The sequence below is a fragment of the Oncorhynchus keta genome, unplaced genomic scaffold, assembly GCF_023373465.1.
Source record: "Oncorhynchus keta strain PuntledgeMale-10-30-2019 unplaced genomic scaffold, Oket_V2 Un_contig_8186_pilon_pilon, whole genome shotgun sequence".
Taxonomy (NCBI): Eukaryota; Metazoa; Chordata; class Actinopteri; order Salmoniformes; family Salmonidae; genus Oncorhynchus; species Oncorhynchus keta.
This window is the reverse complement of record NW_026289906.1, coordinates 86,605-103,449: the sequence shown is the minus strand read 5'-3', so window position 1 is coordinate 103,449 and position 16,845 is coordinate 86,605. Positions and strand designations below refer to the sequence as shown.

At 48.5% G+C, this 16,845-nt stretch overlaps 1 protein-coding gene across 1 annotated transcript; it reads left to right on the top strand.

The window, feature by feature from the left end:
- The first annotated feature begins 4,273 nt into the window (after positions 1–4,273).
- Positions 4,274–16,443, top strand: LOC127926760 (E3 ubiquitin-protein ligase RNF12-B-like). Its single transcript, XM_052512299.1, has 4 exons — positions 4,274–4,916; positions 13,747–13,847; positions 15,486–15,626; positions 16,216–16,443. Exons 1-4 carry the CDS (start codon positions 4,274–4,276, stop codon positions 16,441–16,443), a joined length of 1,113 nt encoding a protein of 370 aa, XP_052368259.1.
- The last annotated feature ends 402 nt before the right edge of the window (positions 16,444–16,845 follow it).

Here is a 16,845-nt window from a genome sequence, read left to right as displayed (position 1 = left end):
CATACCACCCTAACACTACTCTACCCCTGGTACCATACCACCCTAACACTACTCTACCTCTACCCTGGTACCATACCACCCTAACACTACTCTACCTCTACCCCTGGTACCTTACCACCCTAACACTACTCTACCCCTGGTACCTTACCACCCTAACACTACTCTACCCCTGGTACCTTACCACCCTAACACTACTCTACCCCTGGTACCTTACCACCCTAACACTACTCTACCTCTACCCCTGGTAACTTACCACCCTAACACTACTCTACCTCTACCCCTGTTACCTCACCACCCTAACACTACTCTACCCCTGGTACCTTACCACCCTAACACTACTCTACCCCTGGTTCCTCACCACCCTAACACTACTCTACCCCTGGTACCATACCACCTTAACACTACTCTACCCCTGGTACCTTACCACCTTAACACTACTCTACCCCTGGTACCATACCACCTTAACACTACTCTACCCCCGGTACCTTACCACCCTAACACTACTCTACCCCCGGTACCTTATCACCCTAACACTACTCTACCTCTACCCCTGGTACCTCACCACCCTAACACTACTCTACCCCTGGTACCATACCACCTTAACACTACTCTACCCCTGGTACCTTACCACCCTAACACTACTCTACCCCTGGTACCTTACCACCCTAACACTACTCTACCCCTGGTACCTTACCACCCTAACACTTCTCTTCCTCTACCCCTGGTAACTTACCACCCTAACACTACTCTACCCCTGGTACCTTACCACCATAACACTACTGTACCCCTGGTACCTTACCACCCTAACACTACTCTACCCCTGGTACCATACCACCCTAACACTACTCTACCCCTGGTACCTTATCACCCTAACACTACTCTACCTCTACCCCTGGTACCTCACCACCATAACACTACTCTACCCCTGGTACCTTACCACCATAACACTACTCTACCCCTGGTACCTTACCACCCTAACACTTCTCTTCCTCTACCCCTGGTACCTTACCACCCTAACACTTCTCTTCCTCTACCCCTGGTACCTTACCACCCTAACACTTCTCTTCCTCTACCCCTGGTACCTTGTTTCCTTACCAGGAACAGCAGAACCAGGGAGGAGAGGAGGAGAGCACAGTAGGAAGTGGGGAGGAGGAGAAATACACAGATCCTAGAGATCCACCTGTCCTCAGTGGAGACACAGCAACAACAGAAGACATGGGACACACTCAGTCTCTGGAAGACGTGTCCAACTCAGATCCCAGAGATCCACCTGTCCTCAGTGGAGACACAGCAACAACAGAAGACATGGGACACACTCAGTCCCTGGAAGACGTGTCCAACTCAGATCCCTCATACACAGACCTGAAGGAGTGTCTCCAGGAAGGTAAGAGCTGTGTGGGGAGGGAAGCAGACAGCTGTCAGGAGGGCTGTTACACCGTTCACCCAGAGGACCAACCAGCAGACTGCTGTCAGGAGGGCTGCTACACTGTTCACCCAGAGGACCAACCTGCAGACTGCTGTCAGGAGGGCTGTTACACCGTTCACCCAGAGGACCAACCTGCAGACTGCTGTCAGGAGGGCTGTTACACTGTTCACCCAGAGGACCAACCTGCAGACTGCTGTCAGAGGGCTGCTGTTCACCCAGAGGACCAACCGGCAGACTGCTGTCAGGAGGGCTGTTACACTGTTCACCCAGAGGACCAACCTGCAGACTGCTGTCAGGAGGGCTGCTACACCGTTCACCCAGAGGACCAACCAGCAGACTGCTGTCAGGAGGGCTGCTACACCGTTCACCCAGAGGACCAACCAGACAGTGAATGGTTAACCACAACAGACTCTATCCCCACCACTAAGGGTCTGTCAGACTCTGACCCCTCTCCCCTGTCAGACCCTTCTACCCTGGACAATGGACAGGACATGCAGGAGGGTACAGCTGACTCTGTGAGATCATGTCCTATAGAGATAGAGGGCCTCAGTCAGGGTGAACCTCCACTGGAACAAAGTAAGAAAACAGCTTCTGCTAGGGCTGGGGAGGGCTCTGGTGGCTCCACAGAGGAACAGTTTCACCCCTCTGAGAAGGGCAGCCACGGGGCTCAGGAAACTGGACTCCATTCTGGGGACTGTGATGATAGAGAAATGGGAGATGCCTATGGCCCTGTAGAAACATCTATGGACCATGCAGCTGAGATCTCAGCTATCAGTGGCTCTATGGACAGTACAGTAACAGCAGTATTAAACTGTGGAGCGTTGCTGTTCTCAGGAAGTGGGCCTGCTGATAGAGAATCTGCTGATACACCACCAGAACCCCTGTTAGAGCCTGAACCCCTGTTAGAGCCAGAACCCCTGTTAGAGCCTGAACCCCTGTTACAGCCTACACCAACAGAACCCCTGTTAGAGCCTGAACCCCTGTTAGAGCCTACACCACCAGAACCCCTGTTAGAGCCTGAACCCCTGTTAGAGCCTACACCACCAGAACCCCTGTTAGAGCCTACACCACCAGAACCCCTGTTAGAGCCTACACCACCAGAACCCCTGTTAGAGCCTGAACCCCTGTTAGAGCCTACACCACCAGAACCCCTGTTAGAGCCTACACCACCAGAACCCATGTTAGAGCATGAACCAATGTTAGAGACTGAACCCCTGTTAGAGCCTACACCAACAGAACCCCTGTTAGAGCCTACACCACCAGAACCCCTGTTAGAGCCTGAACCCCTGTTAGAGACTGAACCCCTGTTAGAGCCTGAACCCCTGTTAGAGCCTGAACCCCTGTTAGAGCCTACACCACCAGAACCCCTGTTAGAGCCTACACCACCAGAACCCCTGTTAGAGTCTACACCAACAGAACCCCTGTTAGAGCCTACACCACCAGAACCCATGTTAGAGCCTGAACCAATGTTAGAGCCTGAACCCCTGTTAGAGCCTGAACCCCTGTTAGAGCCTGAAACCCTGTTAGAGTCTACACCACCAGAACCCCTGTTAGAGCCTACACCACCAGAACCCCTGTTAGAGCCTACACCACCAGAACCCCTGTTAGAGCCTACACCACCAGAACCCCTGTTAGAGCCTGAACCCCTGTTACAGCCTACACCACCAGAACCCCTGTTAGAGCCTGAACCCCTGTTAGAGCCTGAACCCCTGTTAGAGCCTACACCACCAGAACCCCTGTTAGAGCCTACACCACCAGAACCCCTGTTAGAGCCTACACCACCAGAACCCCTGTTAGAGCCTACACCACCAGAACCCCTGTTAGAGCCTACACCACCAGAACCCCTGTTAGAGCCTGAACCCCTGTTAGAGCCTACACCACCAGAACCCCTGTTAGAGCCTACACCACCAGAACCCCTGTTAGAGACTACACCAACAGAACCCCTGTTAGAGCCTACACCACCAGAACCCCTGTTAGAGCCTACACCAACAGAACCCCTGTTAGAGCCTGAACCCCTGTTAGAGCCTACACCACCAGAACCCCTGTTAGAGCCTGCACCACCAGAACCCCTGTTAGAGCCTACACCACCAGAACCCCTGTTAGAGCCTACACCACCAGAACCCCTGTTAGAGCCTACACCAACAGAACCCCTGTTAGAGCCTACACCACCAGAACCCCTGTTAGAGCCTACACCACCAGAACCCCTGTTAGAGCCTACACCACCAGAACCCCTGTTAGAGCCTGAACCACTGTTAGAGACTGAACCCCTGTTAGAGCCTACACCACCAGAACCCTGTTAGAGCCTACACCAACAGAACCCCTGTTAGAGACTACACCAACAGAACCCCTGTTAGAGCCTACACCACCAGAACCCCTGTTAGAGCCTACACCACCAGAACCCTGTTAGAGCCCTACACACCAGAACCCCTGTTAGAGCCGACACTAGAGCCCTACATACCAGAACCCCTATTAGAGCTGACACTAGAGCCCGCAATAGAGCATCACTCAGAGTCCTCATCAGAGCCTCAGTCAGAGCAGGTGTTCGAGGGGGAACTGCCACTAGAGGGCAGTTACAGACAGGGTGACAGAGAAGGTGAGAGACAGGGTGTCAGACAGGGTAAGCCCATAGAGACTGGTGACTCTGGCCTCAGAGCTGAGATCACAGAGGACAGGGATGGGACTACCCCCATGGATGGAGACCTCCCGCCCCCAGAAACAGGCTCCAACTCTGGGGGAGCGTCTGGTGGGGCAGGTGGAGAGAAGGATGGAGAGGAGGGTGGAGAGGGTGTAGAGATGGATGGAGAGGAGGGTGGAGAGGGTGGAGAGGAGGGTGGAGAGGGTGTAGAGATGGAGATAACGGAGGTCCTACGGAGACCTAGTGAGCCCCCCTCAGTTCTAGGGGAACACATTGGAGACCCCTCTGACAGGACAGTGAATCAGGAGTCCTGTGGCACCAGGGCGGAGGAGGGGTCAGGACACTCAGACAGTCAACCTGCTACAGACCAAGCCCTCAACCTCGACCCCTCTGTAACCATCGACCACTCCGTGACCCTAACCCTGACCCTCGACCCCTCTGTGACGTGGTCAGACTGTGGAGATGGAGATGATGTCACTGCTGTAGTGGTGTCCACATATACAGGGGATGTCCCACCGAACAGTCCAGTGTCACCTGAGAACATACCTGAGAACCTACTTGAGACCCTACCCGAGAACCTACCAGAGAACGCACCTGAGATCCTACCTGAGATTCTACCTGAGAACCTACCTGAAAACCTACCTGAGAACCTACCAGAGAACGCACCTGCGAACCTACCTGAGATTCTACCTGAGAACCCGCCTGAGATCCCACCTGAGATCCAACCTGAGGACATACCTGAAAACCTACCTGAGATTCTATCTGGGAACCTGCATGAGATCCTACCTGAGAATCTACTTGAGAACCGAAGCGATGCTGTCTGTTCTGCAAGTAACCTTACTGTCCCTGTTGAAGGTAAGGCTTCTTGTATCAAGTCACCTTACTGTCCCTGTTGAAGGTAAGGCTTCTTGTATCAAGTCACCTTACTGTCGCTGTTGAAGGTAAGGCTTCTTGTATCAAGTCACCTTACTGTTCCTGTTGAAGGTAAGGCTTCTTGTATCAAGTCACCTCACTGTCCCTGTTGAAGGTAAGGCTTCTTGTATCAAGTCACCTTACTGTCCCTGTTGAAGGTAAGGCTTCTTGTATCAAGTCACCTTACTGTTCCTGTTGAAGGCAAGGCTTCTTGTATCAAGTCACCTTACTGTCCCTGTTGAAGGTAAGGCTTCTTGTATCAAGTCACCTTACTGTCCCTGTTGAAGGTAAGGCTTCTTGTATCAAGTCACCTTACTGTTCCTGTTGAAGGTAAGGCTTCTTGTATCAAGTCACCTCACTGTCCCTGTTGAAGGTAAGGCTTCTTGTATCAAGTCACCTCACTGTCCCTGTTGAAGGTACTGTCCCTGTTGAAGGTAAGGCTTCTTGTATCAAGTCACCTTGTCCCTGTTGAAGGTAAGGCTTCTTGTATCAAGTCACCTCTGTCCCTGTTGAAGGTAACCTTGTACTGTCACCTTACTGTCCCTGAAGGTAAGGCTTCTTGTATCAAGTCACCTCACTGTCCCTGTTGAAGGTAAGGCACCGTTGTCCCTTGTATCAAGTCACCTCACTGTCCCTGTTGAAGGTAAGGCTTCTTGTATCAAGTCACCTCACTGTCCCTGTTGAAGGTAAGGCTTCTTGTATCAAGTCACCTTACTGTCCCTGTTGAAGGTAAGGCTTCTTGTATCAAGTCACTTTACTGTCCCTGTTGAAGGTAAGGCTACTTGTATCAAGTCACCTCACTGTCCCCGTTGAAGGCAAGGCTTCTTGTATCAAGTCACCTTACTGTCCCTGTTGAAGGTAAGGCTTCTTGTATCAAGTCACCTCACTGTCCCTGTTGAAGGCAAGGCTTCTTGTATCAAGTCACCTCACTGTCCCCGTTGAAGGCAAGGCTTCTTGCCTTCTTAATAGATCCATTTCAGATGAGATGACAGTATGGATTAGGTCCATTTCAGATGAGATGACAGTATGGATTAGTTCCATTTCAGATGAGATGACAGTATGGATTAGTTCCATTTCAGATGAGATGACAGTATGGATTAGGTCCATTTCAGATGAGATGACAGTATGGATTAGTTCCATTTCAGATGAGATGACAGTATGGATTAGTTCCATTTCAGATGAGATGACAGTATGGATTAGATCCATTTCAGATGAGATGACAGTATGGATTAGTTCCATTTCAGATGAGATGACAGTATGGATTAGGTCCATTTCAGATGAGATGACAGTATGGATTAGTTCCATTTCAGATGAGATGACAGTATGGATTAGTTCCATTTCAGATGAGATGACAGTATGGATTAGTTCCATTTCAGATGAGATGACAGTATGGATTAGTTCCATTTCAGATGAGATGACAGTATGGATTAGTTCCATTTCAGATGAGATGACAGTATGGATTAGTTCCATTTCAGATGAGATGACAGTATGGATTAGTTCCATTTCAGATGAGATGACAGTATGGATTAGTTCCATTTCAGATGAGATGACAGTATGGATTAGTTCCATTTCAGATGAGATGACAGTATGGATTAGTTCCATTTCAGATGAGATGACAGTATGGATTAGTTCCATTTCAGATGAGATGACAGTATGGATTAGTTCCATTTCAGATGAGATGACAGTATGGATTAGTTCCATTTCAGATGAGATGACAGTATGGATTAGTTCCATTTCAGATGAGATGACAGTATGGATTAGGTCCATTTCAGATGAGATGACAGTATGGATTAGTTCCATTTCAGATGAGATGACAGTATGGATTAGTTCCATTTCAGATGAGATGACAGTATGGATTAGTTCCATTTCAGATGAGATGACAGTATGGATTAGTTCCATTTCAGATGAGATGACAGTATGGATTAGTTCCATTTCAGATGAGATGACAGTATGGATTAGTTCCATTTCAGATGAGATGACAGTATGGATTAGGTCCATTTCAGATGAGATAACAGTATGACTGGTGTTCCATTTACCATGGTAACAGTATGACTGGTGTTCCTCTTACCAGGGTAACAGTATGACTGGTGTTCCTCTTACCAGGGTAACAGTACGACTGGTGTTCCTCTTACCAGGGTAACAGTATGACTGGTGTTCCTCTTACCAGGGTAACAGTATGACTGGTGTTCCTCTTACCAGGGTAACAGTATGACTGGTGTTCCTCTTACCATGGTAACAATACGACTGGTGTTCCTCTTACCAGGGTAACAGTACGACTGGTGTACCTCTTACCAGGGTAACAGTATGACTGGTATTCCTCTTACCATGGTAACAGTATGACTGGTGTTCCTCTTACCAGGGTAACAGTATGACTGGTGTTCCTCTTACCATGGTAACAGTATGACTGGTGTTCCTCTTACCAGGGTAACAGTATGACTGGTGTTCCTCTTACCAGGGTAACAGTACGACTGGTGTTCCTCTTACCATGGTAACAGTAAGACTGGTGTTCCTCTTACCAGGGTAACAGTATGACTGGTGTTCCTCTTACCATGGTAACAGTATGACTGGTGTTCCTCTTACCAGGGTAACAGTATGACTGGTGTTCCTCTTACCAGGGTAACAGTATGACTGGTGTTCCTCTTACCAGGGTAACAGTACGACTGGTGTTCCTCTTACCAGGGTAACAGTATGACTGGTATTCCTCTTACCAGGGTAACAGTATGACTGGTGTTCCTCTTACCAGGGTAACAGTACGACTGGTGTTCCTCTTACCAGGGTAACAGTATGACTGGTGTTCCTCTTACCAGGGTAACAGTACGACTGGTGTTCCTCTTACCAGGGTAACAGTATGACTGGTGTTCCTCTTACCAGGGTAACAGTACGACGGGTGTTTCCTCTTACTAGGGTAACAGTACGACTGGTATTCCTCTTACCATGGTAACAGTATGACTGGTGTTCCTCTTACCAGGGTAACAGTACGACTGGTGTTCCTCTTACCATGGTAACAGTATGACTGGTGTTCCTCTTACCAGGGTAACAGTATGACTGGTATTCCTCTTACCAGGGTAGCAGTATGACTGGTGTTCCTCTTACCAGGGTAACAGTACGACTGGTGTTCCTCTTACCAGGGTAACAGTACGACTGGTGTTCCTCTTACCAGGGTAACAGTATGACTGGTGTTCCTCTTACCAGGGTAACAGTACGACTGGTGTTCCTCTTACCAGGGTAACAGTATGACTGGTGTTCCTCTTACCATGGTAACAGTATGACTGGTGTTCCTCTTACCAGGGTAACAGTATGACTGGTGTTCCTCTTACCAGGGTAACAGTATGACTGGTGTTCCTCTTACCAGGGTAACAGTATGACTGGTGTTCCTCTTACCTGGGTAACAGTATGACTGGTGTTCCTCTTACCAGGGTAACAGTATGACTGGTGTTCCTCTTACCAGGGTAACAGTATGACTGGTGTTCCTCTTACCAGGGTAACAGTATGACTGGTGTTCCTCTTACCAGGGTAACAGTATGACTGGTGTTCCTCTTACCAGGGTAACAGTATGACTGGTGTTCCTCTTACCAGGGTAACAGTAATACTGGTGTTCCTCTTACCATGGTAACAGTAAGACTGGTGTTCCTCTTACCAGGGTAACAGTACGACTGGTGTTCCTCTTACCATGGTAACAGTATGACTGGTGTTCCTCTTACCAGGGTAACAGTACGACTGGTGTTCCTCTTACCAGGGTAACAGTATGACTGGTGTTCCTCTTACCAGGGTAACAGTATGACTGGTGTTCCTCTTACCAGGGTAACAGTATGACTGGTGTTCCTCTTACCAGGGTAACAGTATGACTGGTGTTCCTCTTACCAGGGTAACAGTATGACTGGTGTACCTCTTACCAGGGTAACAGTACGGTCTTACCATGGTAACAGTATGACTGGTGTTCCTCTTACCAGGGTAACAGTACGACTGGTGTTCCTCTTACCATGGTAACAGTATGACTGGTGTTCCTCTTACCAGGGTAGCAGTATGACTGGTGTTCCTCTTACCAGGGTAACAGTATGACTGGTGTTCCTCTTACCAGGGTAGCAGTATGACTGGTGTTCCTCTTACCAGGGTAACAGTAGGACTGTATGTTCCTCTTACCAGGGTAACAGTATGACTGGTGTTCCTCTTACCAGGGTAACAGTATGACTGGTGTTCCTCTTACCATGGTAACAGTATGACTGGTGTTCCTCTTACCAGGGTAACAGTATGACTGGTGTTCCTCTTACCAGGGTAACAGTATGACTGGTGTTCCTCTTACCAGGGTAACAGTATGACTGGTGTTCCTCTTACCAGGGTAACAGTACGACTGGTGTTCCTCTTACCATGGTAACAGTAAGACTGGTGTTCCTCTTACCATGGTAACAGTATGACTGGTGTTCCTCTTACCATGGTAACAGTATGACTGGTGTTCCTCTTACCAGGGTAACAGTATGACTGGTGTTCCTCTTACCTGGGTAACAGTATGACTGGTGTTCCTCTTACCAGGGTAACAGTATGACTGGTGTTCCTCTTACCAGGGTAACAGTACGACTGGTGTTCCTCTTACCAGGGTAACAGTACGACTGGTGTTCCTCTTACCATGGTAACAGTATGACTGGTGTTCCTCTTACCATGGTAACAGTACGACTGGTGTTCCTCTTACCAGGGTAACAGTATGACTGGTGTTCCTCTTACCAGGGTAACAGTATGACTGGTGTTCCTCTTACCAGGGTAACAGTACGACTGGTGTTCCTCTTACCAGGGTAACAGTATGACTGGTGTTCCTCTTACCAGGGTAACAGTACGACTGGTGTTCCTCTTACCAGGGTAACAGTACGACTGGTGTTCCTCTTACCAGGGTAACAGTACGACTGGTGTTCCTCTTACCTGGGTAACAGTACGACTGGTATTCCTCTTACCAGGGTAACAGTATGACTGGTGTTCCTCTTACCATGGTAACAGTATGACTGGTGTTCCTCTTACCATGGTAACAGTATGACTGGTGTTCCTCTTACCAGGGTAACAGTATGACTGGTGTTCCTCTTACCAGGGTAACAGTATGACTGGTGTTCCTCTTACCAGGGTAACAGTATGACTGGTGTTCCTCTTACCATGGTAACAGTATGACTGGTGTTCCTCTTACCAGGGTAACAGTAAGACTGGTGTTCCTCTTACCAGGGTAACAGTATGACTGGTGTTCCTCTTACCAGGGTAACAGTATGACTGGTGTTCCTCTTACCAGGGTAACAGTATGACTGGTGTTCCTCTTACCAGGGTAACAGTATGACTGGTGTTCCTCTTACCAGGGTAACAGTACGACTGGTGTTCCTCTTACCAGGGTAACAGTATGACTGGTGTTCCTCTTACCAGGGTAGCAGTATGACTGGTGTTCCTCTTACCAGGGTAACAGTAAGACTGGTGTTCCTCTTACCAGGGTAACAGTATGACTGGTGTTCCTCTTACCAGGGTAGCAGTATGACTGGTGTTCCTCTTACCAGGGTAACAGTAAGACTGGTGTTCCTCTTACCAGGGTAACAGTATGACTGGTGTTCCTCTTACCAGGGTAACAGTATGACTGGTGTTCCTCTTACCAGGGTAACAGTATGACTGGTGTTCCTCTTACCATGGTAACAGTATGACTGGTGTTCCTCTTACCAGGGTAACAGTATGACTGGTGTTCCTCTTACCAGGGTAACAGTACGACTGGTGTTCCTCTTACCAGGGTAACAGTATGACTGGTGTTCCTCTTACCATGGTAACAGTATGACTGGTGTTCCTCTTACCAGGGTAACAGTATGACTGATGTTCCTCTTACCAGGTTAACAGCACGACTGGTGTTCCTCTTACCAGGGTAACAGTAAGACTGGTATTCCTCTTACCATGGTAACAGTATGACTGGTATTCCTCTTACCAGGGTAACAGTATGACTGGTGTTCCTCTTACCAGGGTAACAGTACGACTGGTGTTCCTCTTACCAGGGTAGCAGTATGTCTGGTGTTCCTCTTACCATGGTAACAGTATGACTGGAGTTCCTCTTACCAGGGTAACAGTATGACTGGTGTTCCTCTTACCAGGGTAACAGTATGACTGGTGTTCCTCTTACCAGGGTAACAGTACGACTGGTGTTCCTCTTACCAGGGTAACAGTATGACTGGTGTTCCTCTTACCAGGGTAACAGTATGACTGGTATTCCTCTTACCAGGGTAACAGTATGACTGGTGTTCCTCTTACCATGGTAACAGTATGACTGGTGTTCCTCTTACCTGGGTAACAGTATGACTGGTGTTCCTCTTACCAGGGTAACAGTAAGACTGGTGTTCCTCTTACCAGGGTAACAGTATGACTGGTGTTCCTCTTACCAGGGTAACAGTATGACTGGTGTTCCTCTTACCTGGGTAACAGTATGACTGGTGTTCCTCTTACCATGGTAACAGTAAGACTGGTGTTCCTCTTACCAGGGTAACAGTATGACTGGTGATCCTCTTACCAGGGTAACAGTACGACTGGTGTTCCTCTTACCAGGGTAGCAGTATGACTGGTGTTCCTCTTACCAGGGTAACAGTAGGACTGTATGTTCCTCTTACCAGGGTAACAGTATGACTGGTGTTCCTCTTACCAGGGTAACAGTATGACTGGTGTTCCTCTTACCATGGTAACAGTATGACTGGTGTTCCTCTTACCAGGGTAGCAGTATGACTGGTGTTCCTCTTACCAGGGTAACAGTAGAAACTGTATGTTCCTCTTACCAGGGTAACAGTATGACTGGTGTTCCTCTTACCAGGGTAACAGTATGACTGGTGTTCCTCTTACCATGGTAACAGTATGACTGGTGTTCCTCTTACCAGGGTAACAGTATGACTGGTGTTCCTCTTACCAGGGTAACAGTATGACTGGTGTTCCTCTTACCAGGGTAACAGTACGACTGGTGTTCCTCTTACCAGGGTAGCAGTATGACTGGTGTTCCTCTTACCAGGGTAACAGTATGACTGGTGTTCCTCTTACCTGGGTAACAGTATGACTGGTGTTCCTCTTACCATGGTAACAGTAAGACTGGTGTTCCTCTTACCAGGGTAACAGTATGACTGGTGATCCTCTTACCAGGGTAACAGTATGACTGGTGATCCTCTTACCATGGTAACAGTACGACTGGTGTTCCTCTTACCATGGTAACAGTACGACTGGTGTTTCTCTTACCATGGTAACAGTATGACTGGTGTTCCTCTTACCAGGGTAACAGCACGACTGGTGTTCCTCTTACCAGGGTAACAGTATGACTGGTGTTCCTCTTACCAGGGTAACAGTATGACTGGTGTTCCTCTTACCAGGGTAACAGTATGACTGGTGTTCCTCTTACCAGGGTAACAGTATGACTGGTGTTCCTCTTACCAGGGTAACAATACGACTGGTGTTCCTCTTACCAGGGTAACAGCACGACTGGTGTTCCTCTTACCAGGGTAACAGTATGACTGGTGTTCCTCTTACCAGGGTAACAGTATGACTGGTGTTCCTCTTACCAGGGTAACAGTATGACTGGTGTTCCTCTTACCAGGGTAACAGTACGACTGGTGTTCCTCTTACCAGGGTAACAGTACGACTGGTGTTCCTCTTACCAGGGTAACAGTATGACTGGTGTTCCTCTTACCAGGGTAACAGTATGACTGGTGTTCCTCTTACCAGGGTAACAGTATGACTGGTGTTCCTCTTACCAGGGTAACAGTATGACTGGTGTTCCTCTTACCAGGGTAACAGTACGACTGGTGTTCCTCTTACCAGGGTAACAGTATGACTGGTGTTCCTCTTACCAGGGTAACAGTACGACTGGTGTTCCTCTTACCAGGGTAACAGTATGACTGGTGTTCCTCTTACCAGGGTAACAGTATGACTGGTGTTCCTCTTACCAGGGTAACAGTATGACTGGTGTTCCTCTTACCAGGGTAACAGTATGACTGGTGTTCCTCTTACCAGGGTAACATTATGACTGGTGTTCCTCTTACCAGGGTAACAGTATGACTGGTGTTCCTCTTACCAGGGTAGCAGTACGACTGGTGTTTCCTCTTACCAGGGTAACAGTATGACTGGTGTTCCTCTTACCAGGGTAACAGTATGACTGGTGTTCCTCTTACCAGGGTAACAGTACGACTGGTGTTCCTCTTACCAGGGTAACAGTACGACTGGTGTTCCTCTTACCAGGGTAACAGTATGACTGGTGTTCCTCTTACCAGGGTAACAGTATGACTGGTGTTCCTCTTACCAGGGTAACAGTATGACTGGTGTTCCTCTTACCAGGGTAACAGTATGACTGGTGTTCCTCTTACCATGGTAACAGTACGACTGGTGTTCCTCTTACCAGGGTAACAGTATGACTGGTGTTCCTCTTACCAGGGTAACAGTATGACTGGTGTTCCTCTTACCAGGGTAACAGTATGACTGGTGTTCCTCTTACCAGGGTAGCAGTACGACTGTATGTTCCTGTCTGCATGAATAGGACCTTCTGAAGACGGTTGTCTTTTCCCGTCTCTAACCTGACTGTGTTAGGTGTTCCTCTTACCAGGGTAGCAATACGACAGTATGTTCCTCTTACCAGGCTAGCAATATGACTGTATGTTCCTCTTACCAGGGTAGCAGTACGACTGTATGTTCCTCTTACCAGGGTAACAGTACGACTGGTGTTCCTGTCTGCATGAATAGGACCTTCTGAAGACGGTTGTCTTTTCCTCTAACCTGTTGTCCTGTTGTGTTGTTCTGGTTGCAGACTGTCAGAGTGTGAGTAGTTTCAGCACTACTCTCCACAAAGACTCAGACAGCGACACTGAGAGCATAATCAGCACAGGAGAGGACAGTGTTTTCCACAAGGTAAGCCTTTTCTTTAGCCTGTTGAGTGAAAAGAACTGCCTCTCCCTCTCTCTCAGCACAGGAGAGGACAGTGTTTTCCACAAGGGCCTTTTCTTTAGCCTGTTGAGTGTCAGGGGGCAGTATTTTGATGTTTGGATGGAAAACGTACCCAAATGAAACTGCCTATTTCTCAGGCCCAGAATATGCATATAATTGTCAGATTAGGATAGAAAACAGTTTGGAGCAGACCTTTTCTCTCTCTCTCCTATTGAAGAAGGTACAGTCCGGTGGATTAACAACAAGCTAAGCTGTGTTTTGCTATATTGCACTTGTCATGAAAATTAAATATTTTTAGTAATTTAATTTGGCGCTCTGTAATTCAGCGGATGTTGACCAAAATGATCCCACTAACGGGATGGGTGCACCAGGAAGATTTTAAATAGGGATCATTTATTTGTCACTGTAATAGTTTGATGTTTGAATAGAGAATAACAATAGAGATGATGAAAAACTGCTGGATTGCTTCAGGGTGGTTTGCTTTGTGTAAATGATAATGGGGGGTGGTACATAACTTCTCTATGAATGCTCTACTCTCCTCTACTTTGCTCTACTCTCCTCTACTTTGCTCTACTCTCCTCTCCTTTCCTCTCCTTTGCTCTACTCTCCTCTCCTTTGCTCTACTCTCCTCTCCTTTCCTCTACTCTCCTCTCCTCTACTCTTCTCTCCTTTGCTCAACTCTCCTCTCCTCTGTACTCTCCTCTCCTTTCCTCTACTCTCCTCTCCTTTCCTCTACTCTTCTCTCCTTTGCTCAACTCTCCTCTCCTTTGCTCTACTCTCCTCTCCTTTGCTCAACTCTCCTCTGTGCTCTACTCTCCTCTACTTTGCTCTACTCTCCTCTCCTCTGTGCTCTACTCTCCTCTCCTTTGCTCTACTCTCCTCTCCTTTGCTCTACTCTCCTCTGTGCTCTACTCTACTCTCCTTTGCTCTCCTCTCCTCTCCTCTTGCTCTACTCTCCTCTCCTCTGTGCTCTACTCTCCTCTCCTTTGCTCTACTCTCCTCTCCTTTGCTCTACTCTCCTCTGTGCTCTACTCTACTCTCCTCTCCTTTGCTCTACTCTCCTCTCCTTTGCTCTACTCTCCTCTCCTCTGTGCTCTACTCTCCTCTCCTTTGCTCTACTCTCCTTTGCTCTACTCTCCTCTCCTCTGTGCTCTACTCTCCTCCCCTTTCCTCTACTCTCCTCTCCTTTGCTCTACTCTCCTCTCCTTTGCTCTACTCTCCTCTCCTCTGTGCTCTACTCTCCTCTCCTTTGCTCTACTCTACTCTCCTCTGTGCTCTACTCAACTCTCCTCTCCTCTGTGCTCTACTCTGGGGGGTTTCACTACTCTGGGGGGTTTGTTTAATCTGTGGGGTTTATCCACTCTATTCTATGCTGGGAGGTTTGTGTGGGTCTCTGCCTGGTCCTCTAGCCAGTGTTAGCTTTGCCGGCTGAACACCTGCTAATAAACAGGGACTCTGTGTCCCTTGCAAACTCAAAAGTACAGTGAGAGTTTTTTTTTTTTTTTTGTGGTTCGTGAAGCGCTGCCTAAAAGCTTCAGGCACCAACTCATAAGCCCACAACACGGTAGTTTTAACTGTATCGTAGTGTAAACTGTCTTCCAGGGAGAGAGCAGCTACCACTTCCTGGGCTTTCCCAGACAATTTACATTGCAACAGGAGCAGCCACACCTCGAGTGGCCAATGCAGCACAGGGGCCACACGCTCAAACGCAGAGAAATAGGAAACAGCTTCCCGGAGGGAGCTGTATTTGTACTGACATCGAAGTGATGATGAGCAGGTTGTTGAGTCCCACTGGCGCCAGCGGCTCCAGCTGTCCGATCCTCACCTCCTTGTTGTTATCCATTTTCCTCATTTCTAAATCAAACGTCATCTGTCTCTCGCTCTTAATCTTTTTGCTCCAAACGGACCAGCCTCACCATCAGCCTAGCCGTCTGAGCAACCGAAAGGGGAAGAGAAAGGGTTGAATCTGGGAGATGTAAATACGAGCCCTTTCTCCACACCGTCCTCCGACTTCAGAAGGTCTACCCATCTCCTCTCCTGAAGACTCCATCTCATCTTTCAACAAGAACATGTGTTCTCACTAAACCCTCCCTGACTAGCACCACAAGCTCAGCCGTTAGGGCTTTCCCAGGGATGAAGAGTCCATAATGGTCAGCTATGGGGCAAAGGTCTACTTTACGCAACCCCACCAACCGATCAACAGAGGGCGCTTCAATAAACTGGGAGACTGCTGAGGCAGCCATCTTGTACAATGCAGCCTACTGAACACACGCAAACTAAACAAGTCACCCAAACTCACAGCCCACCATCACACCTCAATCACCAATCACAGAGCTCAGAGCAGCAGGGTCCGGTCACACCTCAATCACCAATCACAGAGCTCAGAGCAGCAGGGTCCGGTCACACCTCAATCACCAATCACAGAGCTCAGAGCAGCAGGGTCCGGTCACACCTCAATCACCAATCACAGAGCTCAGAGCAGCAGGGTCCGGTCACACCTCAATCACCAATCACAGAGCTCAGAGCAGCAGGGTCCGGTGGGCTTAATGATCCCGGATGAGCCCCCATTATGTTATGTAGGCCTCTAGGAGGGAACGCAACACCCTGTTACTGTAGGTGGAGGTAAAGAGGTATGGGACTGTAGGTGGAGGTAAAGAGGTATGGGACTGTAGGTGGAGGTATAGAGGTATGTGACTGTAGGTGGAGGTATAGAGGTATGGGACTGTAGATGGAGGTAAAGAGGTATGTGACTGTAGGTGGAGGTATAGAGGTATGTGACTGTAGGTGGAGGTATAGAGGTATGGGACTGTAGGTGGAGGTATAGAGGTATGTGACTGTAGGTGGAGGTATGGGACTGTAGGTGGAGGTAAAGAGGTATGGGACTGTAGGTGGAGGTATAGAGGTATGTGACTGTAGGTGGAGGTATGGGACTGTAGGTGGAGGTAAAGAGGTATGGGACTGT